This window comes from Epinephelus lanceolatus, chromosome 2, assembly GCF_041903045.1.
Source record: "Epinephelus lanceolatus isolate andai-2023 chromosome 2, ASM4190304v1, whole genome shotgun sequence".
NCBI lineage: Eukaryota > Metazoa > Chordata > Actinopteri > Perciformes > Serranidae > Epinephelus > Epinephelus lanceolatus.
In genome coordinates, this window is record NC_135735.1 from 11,782,772 (window position 1) to 11,807,736 (window position 24,965).

At 41.0% G+C, this 24,965-nt stretch overlaps 1 protein-coding gene across 4 annotated transcripts in view; it reads right to left on the reverse strand.

The window, feature by feature from the left end:
• The window catches only part of csnk1g1 (casein kinase 1, gamma 1), a 50,354-nt gene that overhangs the window by 9,015 nt on the left and 16,374 nt on the right, over positions 1-24,965 (reverse strand). For 2 of the 4 annotated variants that reach the window (XM_033623398.2, XM_033623406.2), the window contains exons 5-12: positions 14,857-15,008; positions 8,320-8,554; positions 8,117-8,202; positions 7,555-7,639; positions 7,209-7,357; positions 6,996-7,103; positions 4,778-4,888; positions 698-798 (exon numbers count right to left, since the gene is read on the reverse strand). In XM_033623398.2, the coding sequence (XP_033479289.1) occupies positions 698-798; positions 4,778-4,888; positions 6,996-7,103; positions 7,209-7,357; positions 7,555-7,639; positions 8,117-8,202; positions 8,320-8,554; positions 14,857-15,008 (1,027 nt within the window). The remainder of the gene's footprint in view (positions 1-697; positions 799-4,777; positions 4,889-6,995; positions 7,104-7,208; positions 7,358-7,554; positions 7,640-8,116; positions 8,203-8,319; positions 8,555-14,856; positions 15,009-24,965) is intronic. The other 2 variants (XM_033623425.2, XM_033623416.2) reach the window with 1 other exon arrangement.

The window sequence follows — 24,965 nt, forward strand, 5'->3', positions numbered from 1 at the left end:
TGCTGGCGCTCAAGACTAACACCAGTAGCTGTTTAGCTGGTGCTACCAGCTCTAAGATAAACTGAATGAAACCAATGCTAATGACAGTGGTTTCCATGTTTTTCATCCGATGTTGACTCTCAGGGAGAGACAGAAGTGACGGATATGATGACATCATGTGCATAATCTTTGTACATGTGACTAAGTTACCACATGGACAATCTGGTGTGTTCAACTGGCTGCTACTGCAATACACTGACAGGATCTGTATTACTCTGATTATTACTGCTACTGTTAAAGACATGTTGATCAGGTTGATCAACAGTGGGGTATTACTTATAGATGGTCAGGCTGCTAAAAGGTAAAATGACATCCTGAGTGGCTGCCAGCGAGCCTGTGTTTGGGGTCGACAGCAGCAGGTATGAGAAACTGAATTAGCTCCTGCTGAGAAAATGATCTCCATCAGCTTTTATTTCTTTTGAGAAAAAAATCTAATTGAGGGAAGAGCATAGAGACAGGCAGCAGTCAATTAAAAAATCCACACAGTCAGACAGGAGGTACGAGGGACAGGAGCAGGATGACAGCTGGGGGCTGTCGCAATTCAACAGCATAGCAGAAAGTGATGAGAGAAAGAGAGAGACAGGGAGAGGAAGAGCGGGAGAGAGAGGAAGCGACAGATGGACACGGAGGAGAGGTGTGGCGGGTGTGTGACACATACTTGGCCTCGTCGACCACTTCCACCTCTGCCTGAGCTGTAATGGGAGCGTTGGAATGAGCCGGATCGTCTGCGTTCAGCTCCCCGTTGGTCGAGCTGACCACCTGTGGCACAGATGGGTGTTACTTCAAAAACAGTGAAGACGTTGGCCTGAATCAGTGTGACAAACCGCTCCTGCTGTGATGGAGAGTCGCTCTGCTTCACAACTTAAGCATGAATGTTACTTTACCACTTCCACCACTGTCTCCTCTATGGAAACACGGCGGCAAAGAACGACACCACATCAATAACACAAAAAGAACAGAAACTTTTCCTTGCTTGTATTTTGTGTCTCCCTTTGATACTGTCACTGTCATTTAGAGCAAATCTGGAAAGTTTAAAATTTGGATCTCAACAAGAGATGGATGGAGGACTATAAAAGTTATGCAGTGGGATTTCAATAAACTGCAAAATCTTAATCACCCTTAAATGTTTTCTTTTAAACAGATAGTCTGGCTGGAGGTGTGGTAATTTTGTCTGAGTCAACGCCTGCTCTTCTTGCAGGCAGGAAACAATTCTTGCCAGTGACTAAAGCTAACAGTAATAGTTTCAACAAACTGAGTGGAGTGTTTCAGTTAGGTGTAGGTTTGCTGCAGCTCCACGTCTATCAGCCTCAATCTCACAGAACAAACCTGAGGCTCACTTCTGTGTAAAGGTGTAATAATCGAAGCTTAAATCTTTGTACTTTTTATTTCTGCAGGGAGCTAATAGAACTGCTGATCTATATGAATCAAAATCAGAAAGACAAATATGAACAACAAGACACCAAACACCAACGGACAAATATCAAATTACAGTATGCAAACAAAAGCTATTGATGGTTGTCCCATTCACCTGTAGAAAAAATGCCGTTATAATTATTGTAAAAATGTGTTTTGGGTGCATAGGTGTACACAGTGTAAACCTTTGTTAATCTCAGCCATCCTGATACCATTCAGTTCCATTCATGATGCAACAGTGTAGAAAACTCTCCAGGAGATGAAGCTGCTAAACGGAGGAAATGGTTGCTTTGTTTTATTCAAATTACTATCACAACTCACCCAAACTCTGTTTTGGAGGAGACGAGGTGCAAGATGAGGGTCACATGACCACAAGAGGTACTGGAGCTACTACAGACGGGCTATTCTGTGTTCTTACTGTCAGCCGACCACAATGTCTGTATGAGCCATTAATTAAAAGTCTTCCATCTTCCATCGTCCATCTTCAAGCGGCGTGACTTCTCCTATTCACATGTATTGGACATGTCTGAGCCTTGAAAAATATTGTAAGGACGTTTTCCAAACTTCATCCTCAATCCTAAACTCTGACCTGCAACCCAACCCCCTGGTCACCACTGCAGAGGATGATGTACACCTGACTCAGATCCAATGCCACGCACTGTCTTCTGCCTCTCTGTTGGCCAGACGGGCAGTTCTAATCAGATGGAGGGATGCTGCCCCACCCACCCATGCCCAGTGGCTGAGGGACATTATGTCCTGCCTTAATTTTGAAAAATACGCCACTCAATTTGTAACTCCGATGAAAAATTCCAAAAGGTTTCCGGCCCATTTCTCAGTTGAACTGAAGATTCTGTGTTTGTTTCTTGGTCTTGTTGCTTTCTGTCAGTTTTACTCTAATAAAGTACCCCATTATTCTGAACCTGCCTTTTACATAGGCATCTCTCTGCCTCTCTTTTAATACTGAGCATAACTTTCAGCTCGTCCGTCATTTTTTTGTACCACTCAGGAGATGGAGGAACGTCCTATTGACGATATTCCGAGAGTTATTAGTGGATAATGGAATGGGGAATTGTGATTGGATTTCATGCTTTGTTCCAGTCATATAAATGCTTTAAGTTTGATACCTGTTGTGATGATGTATTGTGTCCTCCATCTTTGGGTTCAACTCAGTATTGTTTTATGGATTTAAAAAAAGAGAAGTGAATGAAAATTACATATTTTTTTTGGACTTCCACAGCATTGTGTTTGGATTTGCCTTCTTTATTTCTTCAGTAGGATATCCTCAACAGTGTTGGTGTTTGAGTCTTTTTCTGGGTCCCCCCACACATTAAAGAGTTGCTTTAAAAGATAAATAAATGGCGTATTTTTGCATGAAGATCTATGAAGGGTCAATTATCATTTTACTTTAAACATCTTCATATTACTTCATAAAACAGAGTCAAACCCATAGCTAATGGTGTCCTTTAAGCTAACAGTGTTACAAGCTCGCTAACATTAGCTCTGCTGCTTCTGTTGATCTCTTGGCCATCATCTTGCACACTGAATCACTTCCTCTACCTTTACACGACTCATCCTGCAATCAGAGTCAAATCAGAGCTGGAGAGACACGTTACTGCTGATGGAAAACAACCAGGAGACACTGTCCAAGTACACAGTGAACATTCATGGATGAAATACCTCCTGATGCGTTTGAACTTTCAAGTCTCCACACAGTTTCAACATGAATGACAGTGAATTGCATCAAGTACAACAGGCAGAGATTTCTTAAAGCCCACACTGTACACACCTATGCAAACAGAGCCTGTTACAGTCAGGGACAATCTTGGGTAATGGCAAGAAGTCAAAGTTACACCGGGATGTTCCTTTAAGCATAATGACCCTTTACGACTAAAGAGCATGCACTTAGCCGGCTAAGCCAGGTCACCCTGCCATGCAAGAGGCTTCTTGATCTTGCAAGGAATGTCCAAGCACCATGAAGAGTTGTGGGGACCTGAGATCAAATTGCCAAAACCAGGGCTGCTGTTCATCAAGCTAAATCACATTTTCACCATCTGGGGTGGGTGGCACCAGATGACATGCTTATGGTGGTGCAGAAAAATAACATTTCCCAGCCAGGGTAAAGGGGTGGGGGAGGTGTATGGTTACAGATCTGTCTCACACATGGGGCTAAAATACAAAATAAATGTCATGTATTGAAAATGTCTGATATCTACTATTGTACATTTATTTGTGGACCAGAAATGGTAACTGTTATTAGAAATACTAATAACATTCAGGAAATACCATTCTTTTCTGATCAATGATGAGCTGTAATTCAATATGGATTTCTAGAGATAAATAACAAAAAATGATTTATCTATACTGTATGACCTCAAAAGTATGTCTAAAGGTATCTAAAATACACTTCGATTTAAGGGTAAGTTTGGTATTTTTCAACTAGGACCCTATTTTCCAATGTTTCTAAAATGGTCTAGTATTGAGTGAGAGAGGTGCATCTTTGGTTTACGTCCACTAAATGAACTTGTTTTGACAGGCTTAGATTGTGGAGTTATATTAATCGTCATTTTTGTTGACGATACTTTTTGTTTAACCTGAAACAGCCCTGAAATCTCTATCACCATACACACCAAACTCCATTTAAAATATTGGTAATTTAACACCACAAAACACACTTCTTTCAAAGTTGACAGAAACAAAAAATTAAACTCACAAAACCATCTTGGTTCGTCTTTCCACTGGTCTAATAATAACCAACTCAAATTTAGTTGAAATAAATCCTTAATTCACCAAGTTAGATGTTTCTGGTTAAACAAAAAGGACCTAACGCTTTCAGAAAATGGTCTCTCTCTGTTGGGATCATTTCCATAATGTAGTCAGACACTGTAAAATAATCATCTAAATATGTCATTGGCAAAAGCATTTTTAGTGGACTCAAATCAACAACGCGAACATCCCCTGAGTGGTTACATTGCAGCCAGTCACTGCTGCTGGCTGCAGCCCTCTCGCTCAATACTAGACCAGTTTCAAAAACTGTTGTTCCCATCAGTCACTTGGACACAAAATCATGAGAAAATAGGGTCCAGGCTGAAAAATGTTAAACTTACCTTTTAATAATAGCAAATAAATTTAAGAAAAATGCAGAATCACTGTTTGTAAATGTCAAACTTTTCTTTAAAAACTGGTTCATAATGTTATAATGATGCACCTCAGTAGGTTTTTTATTTTTACTCAAAGTATTATTTATTCTGGATTAGATCCTATGAGACAGATCTGACTCCATAGAGATCACGTGGGGGTTGTGGTTGATCAGGTGAGGGGTGTATACCTGCACTGAGCCCCCGTGCCTGTCCGCTGCCAGGTGGGAGGTCAGATAGGAGGAGTTTGCTTGGCGTGTGGGCTGCACCTCCCATGCTCCTCGTCGATCTGAGACCGCTGTCTGCTCAGGAGTCGGGGGCGTCGGTGATGGGAGGGGAAGTGGGATCGGGGGTGGGGAGGTGCAATGGGAGAGGGTAGGGGTGGTGATGGAATAATTGCGTTAGGAGAGATGGATATTTGGGTGTGCGAGGCCAGGTACCATGCAAAGCGGCATGAGAAATGGAGAAGAAAAAAAATGTAACAAAATAAAAGAGTGAATCAAAATCAAAGCAAGGCTTCAGCCAAAGAACTGAACCAGAAACTAATGAGCCTGAAGCCAAACGGAGGTAAGCTTTGGCCTCATTCTCATTACACTTACATAACACAAAAATTAAACCTCAATTACTGAAGATATTTAACCTTTTTAATTTTTTTCCCCCACGAAACAAGTTGTCTTCTGCCGAGTTGTCTTTGTAACTGCAGTTAACAAGAGTAATTAAAGCATAAGTGTTTACACGTGTCAAGTACATTCAGCTGTAACTTCACTGAAAAGAGAGATTAATTGGCATAAACATTTTTTTTCACCCAAACCATATACAGAGCAAGGCTTTGCACCAAAGCCCTGAAACTTAAAAACTAAAAACATGTGCAAGGGTGAACTGCAGTCCCTTACAAATCCTGGCCGGAAATACCATTAATAAAACATCGTTGTGTCTAGATATTAACCCCAGATTCAGGAAACTCCTGCAAGACTTTATGTTGCATGTGATCATTTTAACCCAAACCATGATCTTTCCCTAACCCTATCCAGGTGCTTTTTTGTGCCTAAACCTTACCAGACTCTAACCGCTCTCACAGCATTCTCACACCATTAAACAGCAAGACAAGAATATTCTAAAGCAACTTGTAAGTGTTTCGCAAATCTAGGTTTCCCAGCAAGCCACAACCATGAAACACACCTGCACTGACAACCTGAGCACACTCTCTAATGGTCTGACCTGTTTCATCTGGTACAGAAATGAAATAATTCCTCCTTCACTGGCTCATTTCAATTAGGGATGCACCAATTTGTCAGCCCAACACTGGTACCGGCTGATGTTTCCCTTGCTGACTGCCATCAGCCCTTCAGCAAATAGGCAGTGGCCTATGTCTTTCTGTTGTGTCACATCAATTTTGCGCAGGCTAAAAAGCAGGACTCCAGACTAAAGGTGTCCCCTCACCCCGGGTGCAATAGAAAATGTGTTTGGGATAAACACAGATGTTCCCTGAGATGCCTTCGGAACGAAACGACACAGTAAACTTACTATCGACAAGTAAGGGGACACACCCTGTTGTTTCCCTGATACTGCTACATCGTGAACAACACATTTGTGTTAAAATCAGCAGGAGGAGAGCTAGTTAATGTTAGCAGTTAGCAGCTAGTGGCTGGAACTAACAGCTCACGGAGGTTGCATTGTGTTAGATTATGTTGTGTTCAAGCTATATTCAGTAAAAATGAGAACTGGGCAAAGGTAAATTTAAATGTTCTCTTGATGTGTTCAAATGTAATCTTGTAAAGTTCAGTTTTTAGCAAGAAACTTGAATAAATGTAGAAGATTTCTTTGTTTCCCTGATACGAAAGGGAAAATAAATAACAAAACAAAAACAACATAAACAACGACAACAAAACATCAGTACTGGTATCGGTTACAGCCAAATTATTATTTTAAATTTAGCTATCAATATTGGACCAGAATTTCACAATCGGTGCATCCCGAATTTCAATGTATTACAGTGTGTGAAGGATTATAAAGTACTATCTCAGTTATCTTTATCTTTGTGGGCTGCTGTCAATCAGAGGAATTCATTTCAGTTTCTGGTTACTAGCTTGATAGCACTCATAAAATACAACCTCACCATCAGAAATAATAGTTTCCATCAAAGCTTTGAAACTCGGCATGCATATTAGCTTTGTTTGGTGATAATGACGAGGTCCTGAGTCGTTCAAAGATGTTGTGTTACAGTTTCTCTCATTTGTAGATCAGGTTAAAAGTGACCCTAAGACTAGTGCTTTGTAGACGTCTTTACCAGCAGGGGGATTTGTGTGTACCTCACACATACATTTTAGTTTGTAATGCACTGGTTTTCTTGCTGTCACTGTAACGAAGGTCTGACAAAACAAACACTAATTATGACCAAGTATGGCATACCTGATTTCTAATGGGTGGGTGCTGTGATGGTCGGTCTCTGTGAGGATGGCTCTCTCTCGTCACAGCAGATGCTCCAGAGTCTATATGGACAGACCCCACTGGTGTGGGCTGAGGGGAATAATCAGCAGTTAAATGCTGATCAAGTCAAGCAGCATGCTAAAAACATTGACTGACCTAAAACATATCTGTTAGTAGTTTGTCAACGTTACTTACTATCTGCCTGCCAACCCAGTCGTAAGTGTAGTCAAAGGTGTATCCTTTTCGCTCAAACAGTTCAGTGAACAGAGTCCGCAGATATTCATAGTCGGGCTTTTCGAAGAAGTCCAACCGTCTCACATATCGCAGGTAGGTGGCCATCTCCTCTGAATTACACAAAGAGAACAATCAAAAAATGGTTTAACCTTCAATATGGATGATATAATTCTAGTTCTGTAGTGGGATGATGTTTCAGAACGTTTTATTTGGAGGGAAAAGGGTCAAATCACAGTCAGTCTCTATGTGATAATTTCTAAGCTTTACAGCCAGATCCATAAGGGCATTAAAGGCATCATCAGTGTACCTGGGAAGTTCTCACAGAGGACCTCGATGGGAGTGTTTCGTTTTGTGTCTCCGATCTTCTGGTATCGTTCTTTCAACGTGTCGGCCTGCAGTAGTATCAAACCAGAAAGATACATATGAGCCGATTCTGAAGTCTAATAAGCATCAATCAGAATTATATAATGACTTATTATTACTGTGTTTTTAATTTCTCTAATACAGATTGGTTAGAGGAAAATCTTAAATCCTGACTGTACAGTCTAATGGATTACACAAAATGACAACTGGTTAACTTCCAATACATACTCTGGTTGTAGCCTTATTTTCTTAATATTCAGTTCAGACTAAGGTGGAGAGGAAAGTACTGATAGCTTAAGTCTTTTGTATTTGCATTCTACCACTTGTAGTGATACTTAATATGTATACAAAGAAGACAACATTTTTTGAATCTGCTCATAAACAACTACAAATAAAACAGTATCACTGATCTGATTCTCAGATTATGATTTAAAGGTTGCAGACTGTCATTAATGAATCATATCAGTTGTCAGATGTGTGCGAACACGTCCATGTACTTGGCATACCTTCAGTCCTTGCCATGGTAGACTCCCACGAAGGAAATACATGAACATGTGGCCCAAGGCCTCCAGGTCGTCTCGCCGGCTTTGCTCTATACCAACAGATTCAATATCATTTCACTCAGAAACTTGAAGAATGGAGCACCAAACCACGTTACATCATAAACACATCAGAGCCAAACCAAGCAAAGTTTTGAAACTGATCTCACCTTTGCCTAAATGCGTATTGATGGACATATATCGGGCAGTGCCAGTCAAGCTCTTATGCTCCCTGTATGGAATGTGTTTTTTGGTCTCGGGGTCGATGTACTCTTTGGCCAGACCAAAGTCGATGATGTGGATGATGTGTTCCTTTTTGTTTCCTTGCCGTCCGATGAGAAAGTTTTCAGGTTTCACATCTCTATAGATGAGGTTTTTCGAGTGCACGTACTCCATTCGAGAAATCTGGTGAGAAAGAATAGAGCGAGAAGAAGAGAGTCAGCAAAGAGAAATGTTGACAAAAATAAGATATAATCACAAAGCATCACAGAGTCAGCAAAATGGGAATCCAAATGTCTAAGTTACTCAAAATTGACATTTTAATGAAAGTTGACTGCTGCAATTATGTTTATATATATATATATATATATATATATATATATATATATATATATATATATATATATATATATATATATATATATATATATATATATGTGTGTGTGTGTGTTATATTAAGAATTATGTAATTTATAATTAATTATAATATTATTACTTTCATTAATGTTGTTGTAAGCTACTGTCATTACCGTTTGTCCTGCATCTCACTCTCTCTCTGTCTCATTGTGTAATACGGATTACTGTTAATTTATTATGCTGATCTGTTCTGTATGACATCTATTGCACGTCTGTCCATCCTGGAAGAGGGATCCCTCCTCAGTTGCTCTTCCTGAGGTTTCTACGGTTTTTTCCCCCGTTAAAGGGGTTTTTTGGGGGAGTTTTTCCTTATCCGTTGTAAGGGTCCAAAGGACAGAGGGATGTTGTATGCTGTAAAGCCCTGTGAGGCAAATTGTGATTTGTGATATTGGGCTTTATAAATAAAATTGAATTGATTGACATAATACAACACGTAGATCTGAACAAACAATCTGATTGGTCAACTAGACATTTAGAACGTCCTCAAATCAGCACGACAGCACACCTTTCTCATCACAATATTACTCATTGTAACTTCCAGAGCTGAATCAAAAACCAATAGGCTACAATACTGATACAAAATGGAACATTTTATTGTTAATTTTGATTTATAATCAACTTTCTTTAATGTGCTATTAGACTCGCTGCTGACCAGCCCATTAATACAGGTGCGTGCCTCCCCTGTGTGCAGCAAGCCAGAGAGCACACAGTTTGTGACCGCAATGAAAACGTTGTTTGTGAAAGGCCAGACTCAATTAATAGGGACTGAAGCAGAACATTTTGTTCGATAAAAACATGATGTAAATCTTGGAAATTATTACACACACATATTTTGAAAATAAATTTTGACTTTGGGACTCAACAGTGCTCTGGAGTTAACTGTTTTTGGAAATGTTTGGATCACCTTGGTTCCACCACATTACTGTCGTGCCAATGATTATGGTAAAGCTCAACATTTCGTGTAACCCTGCTTAATTAAAGTGGCAGTTCATTTACAAATGAGTTAGTTACTTATAGTTACTTATAGTTAGGACTGTCTACGCAATCTGTAAAAGCAATTGTGTAATATTTTCCGTGGCTCTGAAGGGGGAGAAAAGAAAAAAAGAAAAATGACTAAAGTGACATCACCTGAGTCACTCAAGCTTGGAGACTACAAATGAAGGGCTGTAACAGTTTGTATATTTGTGCCAAACCATCATGGTCTGGGGGTCATGGTTCAGTGCACACAGCTGCACGCAAACACATGTTATGTAGATTGATGCACATAGTGTGAGCCCATGTTCTCAAGCGTGCATTCTGTCTGGAAACTCTCAGCTGTACGCTGTAAGCAACATGTCCTGAGGTTAGTCCAACAAGCAGACTGACGTGTGAGGCCCTGATCACACAGAAATTGTTTTGCAGGTTGAAAAATGCGAGGCACACCGCACTGCCTTTTATTTCTAATTGAATGCCACTAGTAAAAAAAATGCTTGCTGTGCATTTTTATTGTTGCCAGGCAACCACCCCATCATGTCCTTACACTAACCTTCTCCTATAATCAATGTACCGTTTTTCCCCCCCAGTAATTAGTAGCTGGTTACTAAAATGTTGAGGCAGAGGGTAGTTGCTGTAGGCAGAGGCAGAGGGAGACTGTCAGCAAATAGTTTGTTGGACACAGATAAACTGAGATCTGTGTGGGTACATGAGACCCTACAAAAAAAGGGTGGATCACAGGGAGTACCACCAGTTGGTCCAGGAGCTTCCCCTCAATGATAGCTGTTTCCAGGCATATTTAAGGATGACTCAGGGACAGTTTGACAACCTGCTGTCTGTTGTCGGGCCGTATAGCTCTGGGTGTCCAGCAACCACTACCACCAGTTTCTCATCTACTGTTTCCCAACTGTAATCCTGTTGTTGTGACCACCACAGAAGGCCCGCCTCTCAAATCATCCGATTTAACAATGAGAAAAAAAGATGACGAAAAAAGAGTTGAGACATTTTTTCACTCTGGTTTTTCAGAGCGCTACAGCAAAAACACCAAGTGCTTAGAGCCCAGAAACGCGAGGCACGTTGCATTGCAAAAAACACGAGCAAAAAGCTTCACTAGAGTTAAAAACAATTACAAAAACGTGCCTCCAGGTACTAAAATGCTTTGTGTTATCAGGGCCTGAGTCAGTCACACTATGGTGAGTGCAGATGAAATGATGGCGCTCGAAGACCCGCCTGTGGCTTCCCAGTTAGCTACAACAGCAACGGAGAGAAAGTTGCATAGAAGATGAGGACGGTGTGTCTGGGTTGCTCCATTGTTACTTGTAGTGTATGTGAACGTAAACAAATCCAACATGCCAACGCACATTCAACAGCATCACCTAGATGTGCCATTGATTGGAAAAAAACCACACCGGAGCTGATCTCCTTATCTCTACTGCTTTCAAGCAGCCATTAGATGCAAAAGCATTGAAAGCAGTTATCACTTAGATTGCCATATAGCCAAGGTGGAACAAATTGTAACACTCTTGATGAAAAAAACTGCAACTTTAGTATTTTTACCTAACAAGTGATGAATCATTTACAAAACAATCAATTAATTTATGCTGACTGACCAATGTTTAATTCACTAACTGCTTCAGCACTATGCTGCACAGCTACCACAGTGATCAATTACTATCACACAACAAAAGCCTCTGTTGACATTGAGCCAGAATTTCAAGCCACTAACTGAGATGCAAAACCATCCTGCTGGGAATTAGGACTCGGAAAGCGCCAGCAATTAGGATCAGAATGACAATGTGTTTATAGATGTAAATCTTAACCAAGCACTCATAGCGAATACCTTCCAAGAAAGGATTTGTAAGAACAACAGCTAAAACACAAAGGGAGAAATAAGTAATGGTGTGAGTAATAAGATCCTTTACTTGGCTTTGATCTTGAGGGATCCTGATACCCTGAAACACTCTTTTCTTTCAGCTCACCAAAAAAAGAGGAGCGTGTGTAGGAGTACAAGCTCACAGCACTTATTGTGGGATTACTCACTTGTGCCAAAAAATAAAGAGGAAGACCTACGTGATAAATACAGAGGACAGATTGGCTGAGGCGCGGGCTTCAGCAACCCTCTGTTCTGCAACATCATGCTTATGTTGTGCTGTTTTGTAGGTTTCCTTACAAATTTGCAGGGGCTATCTGAATTACAAGAGCACTGCAAGATTTTCTGCTGACAAAATGAAATCCTAGAAATTTTGAGATGTCTGAGGCGCCAAAAAGACTGAGTAAAACCACCCTCTGAGCTGCTCAAACTTAATGAGATTGCGTGATGGCTTTGCTCTTTTTGACAGCCTACCTGACTCTGACCAATCGTACGTGCATACTGACAGCTTCTTAATTTGCACACTCTGCACTGGTACCCCACCTGCTCCATTACCCACTGGAGGCAGGACTTTGTGTGAATAATATAATGTATGATTTGCTGGATTGAATGCACCCAAACACTTTACAGCAGTTTATTCAATACAGTACAATATTTTGAACGAGGCTTTCTGGGACCTCACAGTATGGCAGAACCTGGCCATTATTTGAGACAGACATGCATTACTAATTTCCCATTTAGGTACATTTTATCATATCTATTATTGGCAACATGATGGCACGGACAGACGCAGTGGCTCACAGCTCTGCCTCTCAGTTACACTGATCTCTTGTGCAATATGATCGTATACCCAGAAGCATAATGTGCATTATAGCACGTGGGGATATGTGCAATGTTTTGTTTTTACATGTTTTTTACTTTCTTTTTATAGTTCAATTTTATTCATCTTATTTTTTAATCATGCTCATAATTTTGCTGTTTTGCACAGGCAAAGCTGAACAATTTTGTTGTTCCAGTGCAATGACAATAAAGGTCTATCCATTTAGTAGCTCTCCTTTGCCTTTTTATTTTGCTGCTTTTGCTGTTTGATTTTAAAGGAAACACGACATGTGCTCTGTCTTGACATGAAAGTCTATTCTTGACCTTGAAAACCGTTTATTTTTTTAAACTCTCAGTCCACTTATGTCTTGTTAACACCACCAGACTTTGAACGCTGGCAGATCACTGTACTACACAACTACACAACTTGCTGTTGTTGTGGTTTTCATACTACATGACTGACCAGCAACAGGGGGTCAAGCACTACAAGCTCTTTCACCAGGTATAATCCCAGATGAGTACGTCAGGTTTCCAAACTACGTTTTGTGACGAACACACATGTGAAAAGTGACACAACGAAATATTGTAATCCCATGTTAGACAGGACTTTTTTTTGTCACTGACACACGTATTCACAAATTTGCCTGTTTCCACATGTCTGTACTATTTATAGTCTGTTTTCTCTGGGGGCAACAACAACTTTGGTCCATGTTGCAAATGCAACACATACAGGCGGCCCATCCCCCAGGTTTCCCCTCAACCCATGTCTTGCGCTCTCATTGGCTGTAGCTTGCCTACAGGTCAGTGACAGGTCCAGATCATAGACTGTATAACAAAGACGGATGACATGACAACTCCCCAAAAGTGAAGCATAACATCTCAATAACTTCTGGGTGGCTGGCTGCAGTATAGGTCATAAACACTGTGCCCTCCATGTTGGCAGATTGGACATGGGCCAAACTAAAATATTTAAAGTACACATTGAATATTTTTTTCTAAAGTTGGTTTCTGTGAATTTAGGTAGTTTTTATAATGCTGCTGTATGTTCTTGACAGTAATTAGTATCTAGTTCCTAAAGTGTTGAGGCAGAGGGTACTTGCTGTAGCTCTGGTTGAGGGTGAGAGGCTGTCAGCAAATAGTTTGTTGGGCACAGGGAAACAGAGATCTGTGTGGGTACATGAGACCCTAAAAAAAAGGGTGGATCACAGGGAGTACCACCAGTTGGTCCAGGAGCTTCTCCTCCATGATGGCCGTTTCCATACATATTTTAGGATGACTCAGGGGCAGTTTGACAACGTGCTGTCTATCGTCGGGCCGTATAGCTCTGGGTATCCAGCAAGCGGTACCACCAGTTTCTCCACCATCGTTTACCAACTGTAAACTTGTTGCCGTGACCACCACAGAGGCCTCTCAAATCATCCGACTGGACAATGGTGGGAAAAAGATGAGAAAAGAGAGATGATGTGGGGTGCTTTCCTGCTCTGAGTTGAAGTTTTTTCAACTCAAGGAGTTCAGAGAGCTCCGACAAAAACACCAGGTGCTTAGAACGCAAAAAACGCAGGCAAAAAGCTTCAACCTCATTAAAAACAATTACAAACAGGCGCCTCCAGCTGCTTAAACACTTTCTGTGCGATCAGGGCCAAAGTGTCTATTTTTCTAATAAGTTTGGGGGTTGGACATCATGATTGACAGCTGTCCCTGCTATCAGGTATTAGATGTATGGGCAGGGACTCAATACTGCAGAAATTGCTTCTGCGCAGATGCTGGCTCCAAGTCACGTCACCAGAGCAAGATGGCAGCGGCTCTATCCCGGATATTTTAGCTTCATTATGTACAGTGGGAGGAAGTGGAGATGCATTGTCCATCTTCATATACAGTGTATAGTCCAGATATTTAGCCTGTTTGATATCTAGGATGCATCAGTGATGCATCGTGAGCTTCTCAGCTTGCAGCTTTGAAAAGTTCACATATAGCACTCAAGCGCTTATTTACGAGTGCAGAGCCAACACAGATTTGAGACTAATTTGGGGCTTTTGTTGTGATCCAAAAACTGTCAGTGAGTGGAAATTCAGGGCCAAAGTCATATAGTGTGAACTAGGTATTACTAGCTTTTTTCCAGAGCTTTCAGTCACATCCTAAGGTTTCCTTAGTTGTCACCTGAGTAAACTCTATCTGCTGAGAAAGATCTGTTTGAAAACTTGAGCAAATATCTGGACAGTAGACTACATGTTTAGAGTTCCTCCATCTGTTTCACATTAGAACCCATCTAGTGATTCAGGGGGCAGCATCCCCTCAAAACCCTGGAGGGCTTTAACCATGAAACACATGAAGGAAGTGTTTCATCAGTCACAATAAGTTAGTGGAAGCTATTTTAAAACAACTTAACGGTCATATAAAGCGTTGAACTCACCAGCTGAATAGCTATCATTAAGACAGTCTTCAGTGAAAAGGTCCTGTCACAAAGGTCAAAGAGGTCCTCTAGACTCGGTCCCAGCAGCTCCAGAACCATGGCATTGTATTTCCCACAGGGCCCAAAGTAAAACACCTGGGGCACGCCTTCAGCTGAAAACACAGGAAGAGAGAAATTAGACTTACAGGAGACAAAGATCCCAGCTGTGCGTGTCCTAACATTTGCCTAAATAATCCCAAGACTTTTTTGTTTAACTATGGATTCACAGATGCATTAAAGATATGTAAGATCATTGTAATAGCTTGGATAGAAAATAACTGTTGGAGGAAAAGCTATTATTAGTGAGTAGATGATTAAACGTAGATATGACTTCAATGTTTTTCAGTTGTATATACTCATGGGAATTCAGAGAGTCAGGGTGGCAAGAGTGTTTATTATTCCTGTCTCCCTTGACTAATGATATTTCTAAGTTGGGTCCAAGGTGAACCATAAGAGGCCTCAGACTGGTCAGATAGAGGAGGGGCGCCGCAAGGTTACTAAGTACAGAGAGCAGAGAAAGCTGCTAGGTAAACATTAACCCTTTAGTAAAATACAACACGGTGCCCGCAAATAAAACTGTGTCACTCCTCTGCTGCAGGCTGAAAACTAATCTTTTCACTGCCTCATATCACATCCTCCCAACTGAATCATATCCTCCCTGCTCTACTCACTGTAATTGCTCCAAAATCCCTTCCATCTGTCACCTTGGCTCTTATTTTACTTCTTGTCACAGAGCAGTTTAGTGTTGTGTGGTCGGTCCAATGCAACAGTAACAATGGCGGGGCCGGTGTTCTGACCCTCCTGCATATGGGTTGTTTGTAAAACTGGCAGTGTGGGAATTAGAGCTCCATGTACTGTTAAAGTTCCAGAAAAGCGTGTGAGCTTAAAGCCTAAATTGTGATGTAAAAGGATGGCAGGGTGTGAACTGTTTTAACTTTCCTTTAATTCCTGCAGTTTTTAATGAAATTATCTGAGAAGCACACAAAGGGGATTTCTAAATTTATAATAAAAGGCACAATATACTGCACACACAATGTGAAATTCTAATTAATCTTATCTAATCTAATCTGTTTTGCAGGATTTCAAGTGTTGTGCACATGCGACTCCTATCCATTTATAATTATTTGTAAATGCTAATATCTGTATTCTTTGTTGTCTTCCTGACCACATCCTGAACTTTAGCTTCAAAGAACAGGAAATCAGGTCAAACTGTTAACTGCCTTCAGGGGAAGCATGATTCAAAGTTTGCCTCTGCTCGCTGCTAGTCAGAGTCCTATTAAAAAAGCTTCCCTCAAGAAACTTCAAAGAAATGCTGGAGCTTCAATCATACAGACCTTGCTTTATCACACTGCTTAAGCTTTGCTCAGTCCTTGGAAATATTATAATTGCACAGAAGTTAAAAGAAGTAGGGACGCCCTGATTGCTTTTCATGTCCCCGATTCTGAAGCCAGTCCTTTACTATAGAGTATTACGCATGATTCCGAAATGAAAAAACTCTGGGAGATAGTATTACTGTATACACAGCAGCTTTGTTTGTGTTGTGTTTACACGTGGAGCTGTGTGTATGAGCAATATATTTATGTATGTATATGTAGCTGCACACATGTACACCAATCAGCCACAACATTAAAACCACTGACAGGTGAGGTGATCAACATTAATCATCTCTTTAGGGGCCGTACACACACTGCGTTTTTTGCGCCTTCAAATTCATTGCTTTCAATGTAGACGCACAGCAGGTGCGCTCAAACACCAGAGCGACGCCGTTGTGCCTATTTTTCCCCGGACGCCTATTTTTCAGGGCGCAACAGCTGCAACCTAAGATAAACCGAGTTCAACTTTTGGAACACTGCAGAATGTCATGTGATGAGGAACAACCGATCACAGCCAACAGATATCTTTCCCTTCTTAAAATAAAATAAATAAATAAAATAAATATCAGTCTGCAGTAAATACGGAAAAGTTGATCATGTTAGTGCAGGGCTGCCAGTGCTATACATCTGTCCCACGGACAATATACCCACACACTTATAAACAGCGCCTGAAAGAATATCAGGATTTCAGATAAATAGGTTATGACGCGGTGCTTGACAAGGTTGCTTAGCAATCTCAGGCACATCCTGCTGCTGCGCTCTTGAAAGTTGGCTCAAAAAAGGCACAAAAGTAGCACCCAACCTCGCATTTTCCAGGTGGGTAAAAATGCGGCATGTGTACAGCCCCTTACAATGCAAAGTTCTGCTGGAAAACCTTGGGCCTTGGCATTCATGTGGATGCCACCTACAACGCTTCACCCATGCAAACACCATTGCAGACCAAGTACCCCACCCTCATTGCACTGACACTCCCCAGTGGCAGTGGCCCTCCAGTAGGACAATGCACCGTGTAACACCGCAAAAACTGTTCAGGAATGGCCCGTGGAACATGACAAAGAGCTTAAGGCATCAACCTGGCCTCTAAATTCCCCAGATCCCAATTTGATGAAGTACTCAGGGGATGTGCCCGTACCAACAGGACTCCCCCAGAGGACCTGCGCCCATGCCTCCACAGGTTGCAGCCAAGTCTGGTCTAAGGAGGCACCACCGTGGATCGGGGGCACCTTTGAGGTGCTGGCATGTCCTGAGATGCTTGATCAGATTGGGATCTGGGGGATTTAGAGGCCAGGTAAATGCTTTAAGCTCTTTGTCACGTTCCTCAAGCAATTCTTGATCAGTTTTTGCCATGTGGCATGGAGCAGTGTCCCTCTGGGGAGGTCACTGCCATCAGGGAGTGTCCTTGCCATGATGGGGGGTACTTGGTCAGTGTGGCAGTGTCTGGGTGAGTGAAGCACATCAAGTTGCATTCACATGAACGCCAGGGTCCAAGGTTTCTAGGGCTGTACCCAAATATTCGGATATTCGAATTTTCGTTTCTATGGGTAGGTATTCGTTATGACGATCTGGTATTCGATTTTCGTTTTTTTATTTACTTTTTTTATTTACTTTTTTTTTTGGGGGTTACATATTTTTTGGTGCTAAATGTAGTCTTTTGTTGTTGGTAAATATAGGTTATCAATAAAAATCTAAACTTTTAAATTGCATTGTTAAAAATGTGAAAATATAGTATAGCCTACCAACGGAGCTTGTGCACATGGCACGCTTGAGCGCATCTGTCTGAGGCTGTGGATCAGTGCCAAGTTTTACCACTTTATCATTATTCCCTCTAACTTGTAGCTTGTCACCTCTTTGGCTGCTAAATATTCACCAGGTAGTTGACTAACATCTGTGTAATATCTGCCTGTTATTTGATGCTGGGCACATAAGTAGACTGAGAGTAAGACTGAACCAAAAGAGTTAAGTTGCCAGCTGTACAAACAATAAGCTTACGTTTAAGATGTTATTAAGCCGAAGAGAACTGCAGGTTTGAGAGAAATATCTGTCACTATGAGCAACAGCTTTCACATTATACCTGAGCATTTGATCTGTTGTTAACATAAAAACATTGATCAGAGCAGCTTTAAGACTACATTTATAATCCCTTTCAGTACTCTCCCTAAACCACATATGGTACATTTTGGTTCTTACCTTAATATATTTAACTGTGTCTATGTAGTAGCCTTAATTAGATTCTGTTTTCCTTCTACACACACAGGTAAGTATGTTGTTCTGCCAGCTCGGTATATTGGCTGTGTGCTTATTTCATTCATGTTCTGTGTGCCATGCCGAAGGGAGACAGATGTAAGAAATTAGTTGCGAAATACATTTCCGTGAAGGGACCAAATTGCCATCATAAACTTATTATTCTGCTCAAGTAATTTGCAGAAGACTAATAATCAGAGAGCTAAATAGTAATCCTGATGTAGTGCCTTAACATATTTATCCTGAACATGCTGCTGGAGACGTCTGACTCGCCAGCTGGGTAATGGGAAATACACTGCAGCATGAAAGGTGGCATAAAATGCTGTCAGCTAGCATATGGGCATGTAGGAGTCATGCTGTGCTCCATCTTGTGTTTCTGGACACCATTATACAGTTCTGTGGGTTGCTAATTGTACCATAGGAATGAGTGCCTTGAAACCCCGGGTGCCTGTGGGAGGCCTAAAGATGTGTCAGATTGGAGATGTGCTGTAAATAAGTGGATAAACGGTCGTTCAATTGAAAACAAGGTTGGTCAAGCTTTTTACTAGCAAAGGGAGCCCGGGGATCTCAGAGCCGTCATTATCTACAGCAAAACGGTCCTCAGAGGAGATCGAATCTGTGTGTCCTGTGCTGCAAAGTATACTCTAATTGTACAGGAAGACTCAAACTTTGATGGAAGCTACTACTTTTGTAGGTACCACTTTTGACTTCTCTCATCTAATTTTCTTTAAAATAATGAGAGCAATGCCTGGGTGTAGCTCTGACTTGGTCTTTAAGACATTTCTACAGTGTTGCAGGCAAGTGAACGGCATGTGGTCTAGACAAACAAAGACAGCAGCTTCAACAAAATATCCACACAGACAGTATTTATCAGTGAGTGAATGAGCAGAACAGCATTAGGCTGAAAAAAAGGTTGTTTTGTCTCTATCAGAGCAATATTTTTACCATCATCTAAACAATAGGATTGCCCGATTCCACATCAGGTTAGTAAATCTAGTAACTCACTTGCCATATCAGGCAACTTCTGAAAAAGACTAACACAGTGGTTTTCCAGGGCTAATGATGAAAGTAGCTTAAGTGTTACACATGTGCCGTACCGATCAGACACCTGGGAGACAACGCCAGCGGGTAAAGACAAAGTTTATAAGCCGAAGATCAAGCAAGCATTTTAATTATCCTAGAGTTTAGTGAGGAGGCGTTAGAGGATGTGGGCTAAACTCCAACAACGCATTGCACAGTTTGCCGCAAGTCTGAGAACGACACAGATAAAACAGGGTAAATTTTCGAATGCATGTCAAGTTTCTGAAAAATGTTGCTAGGGTGCCATAACAAGTCTTACGTCTTTGTTATTTTCTGATAACTCCTAATAAGCATAACAATTAAAACAATTTGTACAGGGTGGGGGTGATGTCTTTGAAAACCTGCCTTTTAGGGTGCTTTCACACCTGCCCTGTTTGGTTTGGCTCAATTGAGTTCAAGTTCGTTTGCCCCCTAGGTGTGGTCTGTTTGGGCAGGTGTGAACACAGCAATCGCACTCGGGTGTGCACCAAAACAACCAGACTGAGACGTTCTTGAAGAGGTGGTCTCGGTCTGGTTACAAATGAACTCTGATGCAGTTAGTTTGTGGTGAGAACGTGTTCGGACCTGGATCCAAACCAACTGCAGTCACATAACACATTGTTTGGGTTAAACATGAGCATGTTACAGTCCTGGAGGATTATTAATGTGCACCTCCTCCTGTACTGCCTTAATATGCACATTCAGCACATCCAATGCATCAAAACATTGTTTTCTAGTTGGAGCCGCTCCTCATTTTCAAACTGTATGGTTTGACTAAAATGAACAATGACAGCAATATAGTCCACGATGAGCAGCGCTAAAATCAACCTGCGTAGTTGTCCCTCCATTGTGACATTAGAAAGTGTCACATTTATCTTGCAAGTGTACTCTTCTTCAACGTTTGCTTTACTTCCTGGATTTTTCCAGCATGGTAATTCTTATCAACCAAGAGCAGCTTTCTCACACAAGGCATTTTATCTGGTCCGCTTGTAAATGCTGCCGTGACAACACGAACCAACTCTAGGCAATTATGCAACTTGTTAACAAAATCAGTCCCTGATTCGGACCAAAGCAAGACAACTCTAGGTCTGAAAGCTTCCATAGACTAACACTTCCCACAGGTATCTGAATGTAGATTTTGCTTTACATTCTTTTTAAATGCCACGTATATATACTATGCAGTTGTATAAAGTGGTTAAATTACAGATATTGGATCAAGACATATTACATAAACTTATGTCACTACTCAGAGCAGCAAATCTGTGATCAGAAAACATCAGCATAAAATTCATAACTGTAAGGGTTTAATGCAGACTTTCACAAACGTATCAGTTCAGTCAGCTACTGAGTAAAACAGCCTGGCCTGTGTAAAAGGATTAAAGAATACATTTCCCTATGCATTACTGTAATCTAACAGAGGTGCTGGCTGCAGTCCTTTGCAACAAAAAGTGGAGCAAGATGAATGTGCGATAAATGAATATGACTGGTTCTAAGCCCGACTGCAAGGCACTCCCCCGACCCGCACGACTTTCTATGTGTGCAATTTTTCAACCAGCTGTCAAAGAGCAGATTTTTCTCCTTCTACTGTGATGAAACCAGTCCTGAACGTGGAAGTCCTGTTTCGACCATCTGGTAGCAATTGTTCTGTTATTAATTAAAGCATCTGTCACTGTGACAGAGAGTTAAAGAAATGAACTCAAAGTCTGCTTTCACCAGTCATATTTGATTCCTTTGTACGAACAATTTGTAGACGTATCTTATGTTCTAATTTGGTATTATAAGATAAAACACCACCTACGCTACGCTTGACAAAAATGCTACAGAAACGGCGATTACTTTGTACATGTCGGCAAATTTAATGTGTTTTTTAAATAACGGGGGGAAACATCACAGAGATGATGTTGGAATTACTGAGCGGTGCCTGTCTGTGTGGAGTTTGCATGTTCTCCTTGTGCCTGTGTGGGTTTCCTCCCACAGTCCAAAGAAACGCAGGTTAGGTGAATTCGTGACTCTAAATTAAACTGTGGGTGTGAGTCTGAATGCGTTTCTCTTACTACATACGTATATATGCGTGTCAGCCCAGATATAGAAGTCACCTGTCCAGGGTGGAGCCCACCATTCACACTGAGATCAGCTCAGGCCCTCTGCTACAGACTAAGCAGTTTAGAGATCAGCGGATGGATGGATTTTCGCAGTCTGGACTTATGACAGGTCTGTGCAAAGATTGTGTAATGGAAGTGGAGACAAGCAACCTATGTTGGTTCTGCAGCGGCTCTACACTTAATGCGTCTTGTGGAATACAGCCGGCTTCTACTTCATATCAAGTTTCTTACACTGTGTTGATCCACTTCTGATCGCACAATGCCTACACGATTAGGTTTCTGACAGACATATTTGCTGGCTTGCCTCGGCTGTGTATGCAAGAAGCTGTGAGGTTATTCCACTTGAAAACAAAAGTGAAAAGAAATCATTTGTATTTAGACTGTTATTCAACTGTGATGTTCTCTTTCATTCTATGGTGGAAGACAGCTACGGGCAAATTCTGCTTTGTCTTTGATTTTTAATGTTCAATGGGATTTCTGAATATTTAAGGCTTGCAGAATAAATTAATTTCCTCAGCGCTTCTGAAACACTGGCTTCATGGTGTGGTAAATTATTACATTTCAAAGTGAAGGTGCATGTTTCAGAATTCTTTCAACTAACAGCATGACTCTAACTTTATGTGATGCATAAACATAAGCATCTCTTAGGTAACTGTATGACTACAGTTGGGCAATATGACAGCTCATACCATGCAACGGCAGAAACGTGTCCACCAGTAGCATGTAGTATGTTTTGGCCCTCAGAATAAGCTGCAGATTGAGCGCTCCTTGCTTTTTCTCTGCTATTGGCTGCTGCAGACATGGAGGTAGCTGTCCCGGAGGAGGAAGCCCACTGAAGCCCACACAAATCTGATTTGACTGACATTATTCTGTCCTAACCGTTTCTGCCGGGGGAGATATTCGGGGTAGGCTAATGAGCCAATCAGGGCTGGATTCTCGCATTATCTCTTGATTCTCGCGTGATCTTGTGAATTCAGCTGGCTCGCAAGGCAACATAATTTGGGCAGACGATGTTGAGGAGAGTGAAGTTGTAAATACTAAAACCTATAACACTTAAAATGATTGTTCTTGGAACCTTAAAGCTTTACTGTTTCGTTTTTAACTTTTGTCCCAAATAAAAGAAAATAATCAATTGAATTTAAGGAACAATTACTGTATTGTGATATATACAGTTACCGTGGTATAAAATCAGATGTACAGTATATGATGTAATTATGATGTATCATAATGATGTGACTGCAGCCAAAATGACAGAAGTAAATTAAGTTGTTATGTAGCACCTGAAACGATAATGTCAATCCTGTGATTACGGTAGAGATTTTTTTCTCACTTAAAGAACTTCTCAATTGAAATACAAAAATTAATGTAACATAATACTGTAATCACATCGCTACTGATTCAGTAGTTATACATTTTGGAAATCTCTTCCTGAACATCTGCAGGACTATAAAGCTGTAACATTGAAAAAAAATCAACTAAACACTGCTCTCTAGTTTCTCACCATACCCTTATTTTTTCACTTAAAGCAAAACCACGCACTGAGAGGAGTTCTGTTCTTAACAAAGATCCATGTGTTCACATCAGTGGGAACAGACATCCAGGATAAGACCTCCGGCCTTTCCTTTACATGTTTGTAAAATCTGGTGAGCTGTGTCACTGTGGGAAATGTTTACTCCTTGGGACTGCACTGGTCACAGAGCTGGTGTAGTGTTTCATGATGAGGTCTGACTGCCAATGCCTTTAACAGCTCAATAGTGTCCACCCACCCTTGAACAAACCCTCTTGATCTTCACAACCATCTTGTCCTCGGCACAATAACTCCTCACAGTCTGCCGTCTTGTAAAACCAGAGCAGCGGTGAAATCGTTATTGACTGCGCTGATAAATATTCGCACATAATCTCTGGAAGGAGATGCTTAATGCCTAATTGAATCATCCTCATTAATATCCAGTGACAGTTGGTTATGCACCAGATACAACACCTGATTGAGCATCTGAGTCAAACCACATTAATTCATAAAGACCCTGTCGCACAGACACTGTGACAACCACATTGGCTGAGAGGAATGTGGCACAGCACACAGCCAAGAAGAAATGAGGTCACGTTATCCCATCTGGAGGAGAGGACAGAGGCAGGTTAGTACTAAGAGAGGCAGACCCGCTCTCTAAATATTTAATGAGTTTCCGCACAGTTGGCCTTTCCAGCCCTTGCCTTTGCAAAACAATAGCCATTATGTTCCCAGTCTGGTTATCATATATGCATGTAGAGCTCCAAAAAGCACATCAAGGACCATACATCACAAAGACATGGCTCTTATTTTCCATGCCAAACCGTAACCAAGGCCATCCTTAAACTGTAGCACTGATTAAGCCAATTTATAAGGAAAACCTTAATGGATAAATTCACAAGCAGCATGATCAAACTCATCTCTTATCAATCACTCGCTCCAGTTTAGGTGTATTCGTGTGACTGATATATACAATATAATTTTAACCATTTTACTAGAAGAGCAACAAACAACTACTAAAAAAGATTTTTCTATTGTTCCATTGTTTTTAGCGCTCCCACCCATTTCCTCTCGTACCAAGACTAAAAAATGTTGCCCTTAATTTATTTCTCTGTTGTAGTCATTTAATCCTCACAAGATTCTTGTCAGTGGTTGCTGCAACAGAGATGCGTCAGCAGACCTTGACTAATCTTTTATGACAAACTGATAAATCCTCAGGGGAGCAGACTTAAGGGAAGTCGAGAAGCAACTATTATTGTATTGTACTTCATTCTGAACACAGAGTAATAAAGTGTAAAGGGCACGGTTGTGGAAAAAAAGAATAAGAGGATCTGGAAAAAGACAAATAGAGTTAGTGTTGACATGACTATTCAACACCATGAACCAGACAGTGTAAGGCAGAAGCTGTTGCCAGCAGCCGTTATGTGTAAACAAAGGTAAAATAAGGACTGGAACAAAAATAAACATGTTCTGGTTTGCAGGATATACTGTCGGGTAAGGTATCTGGAAAACCAACATTATAGACATATAGGCAGCTGGAATCATTTGGGTATTCGGACTGATTGCAGACAACACCAGATTTACAAAGTGGGAATTTCACACTGCATATTCTTAGCCTCTTTTCACAACCACACTAAGTTAACCCACGGTTAACCTAAGCCCCGAGCTATACATTTCACACTGCACTTTCACGAGCCCCGGGTTAAATCAGTTTGTAAATCATATGACTAATGTTTACACTCTGGAGTGACGCCACTATTGTTCAACAGCAAGAAGCAACGTTAATAC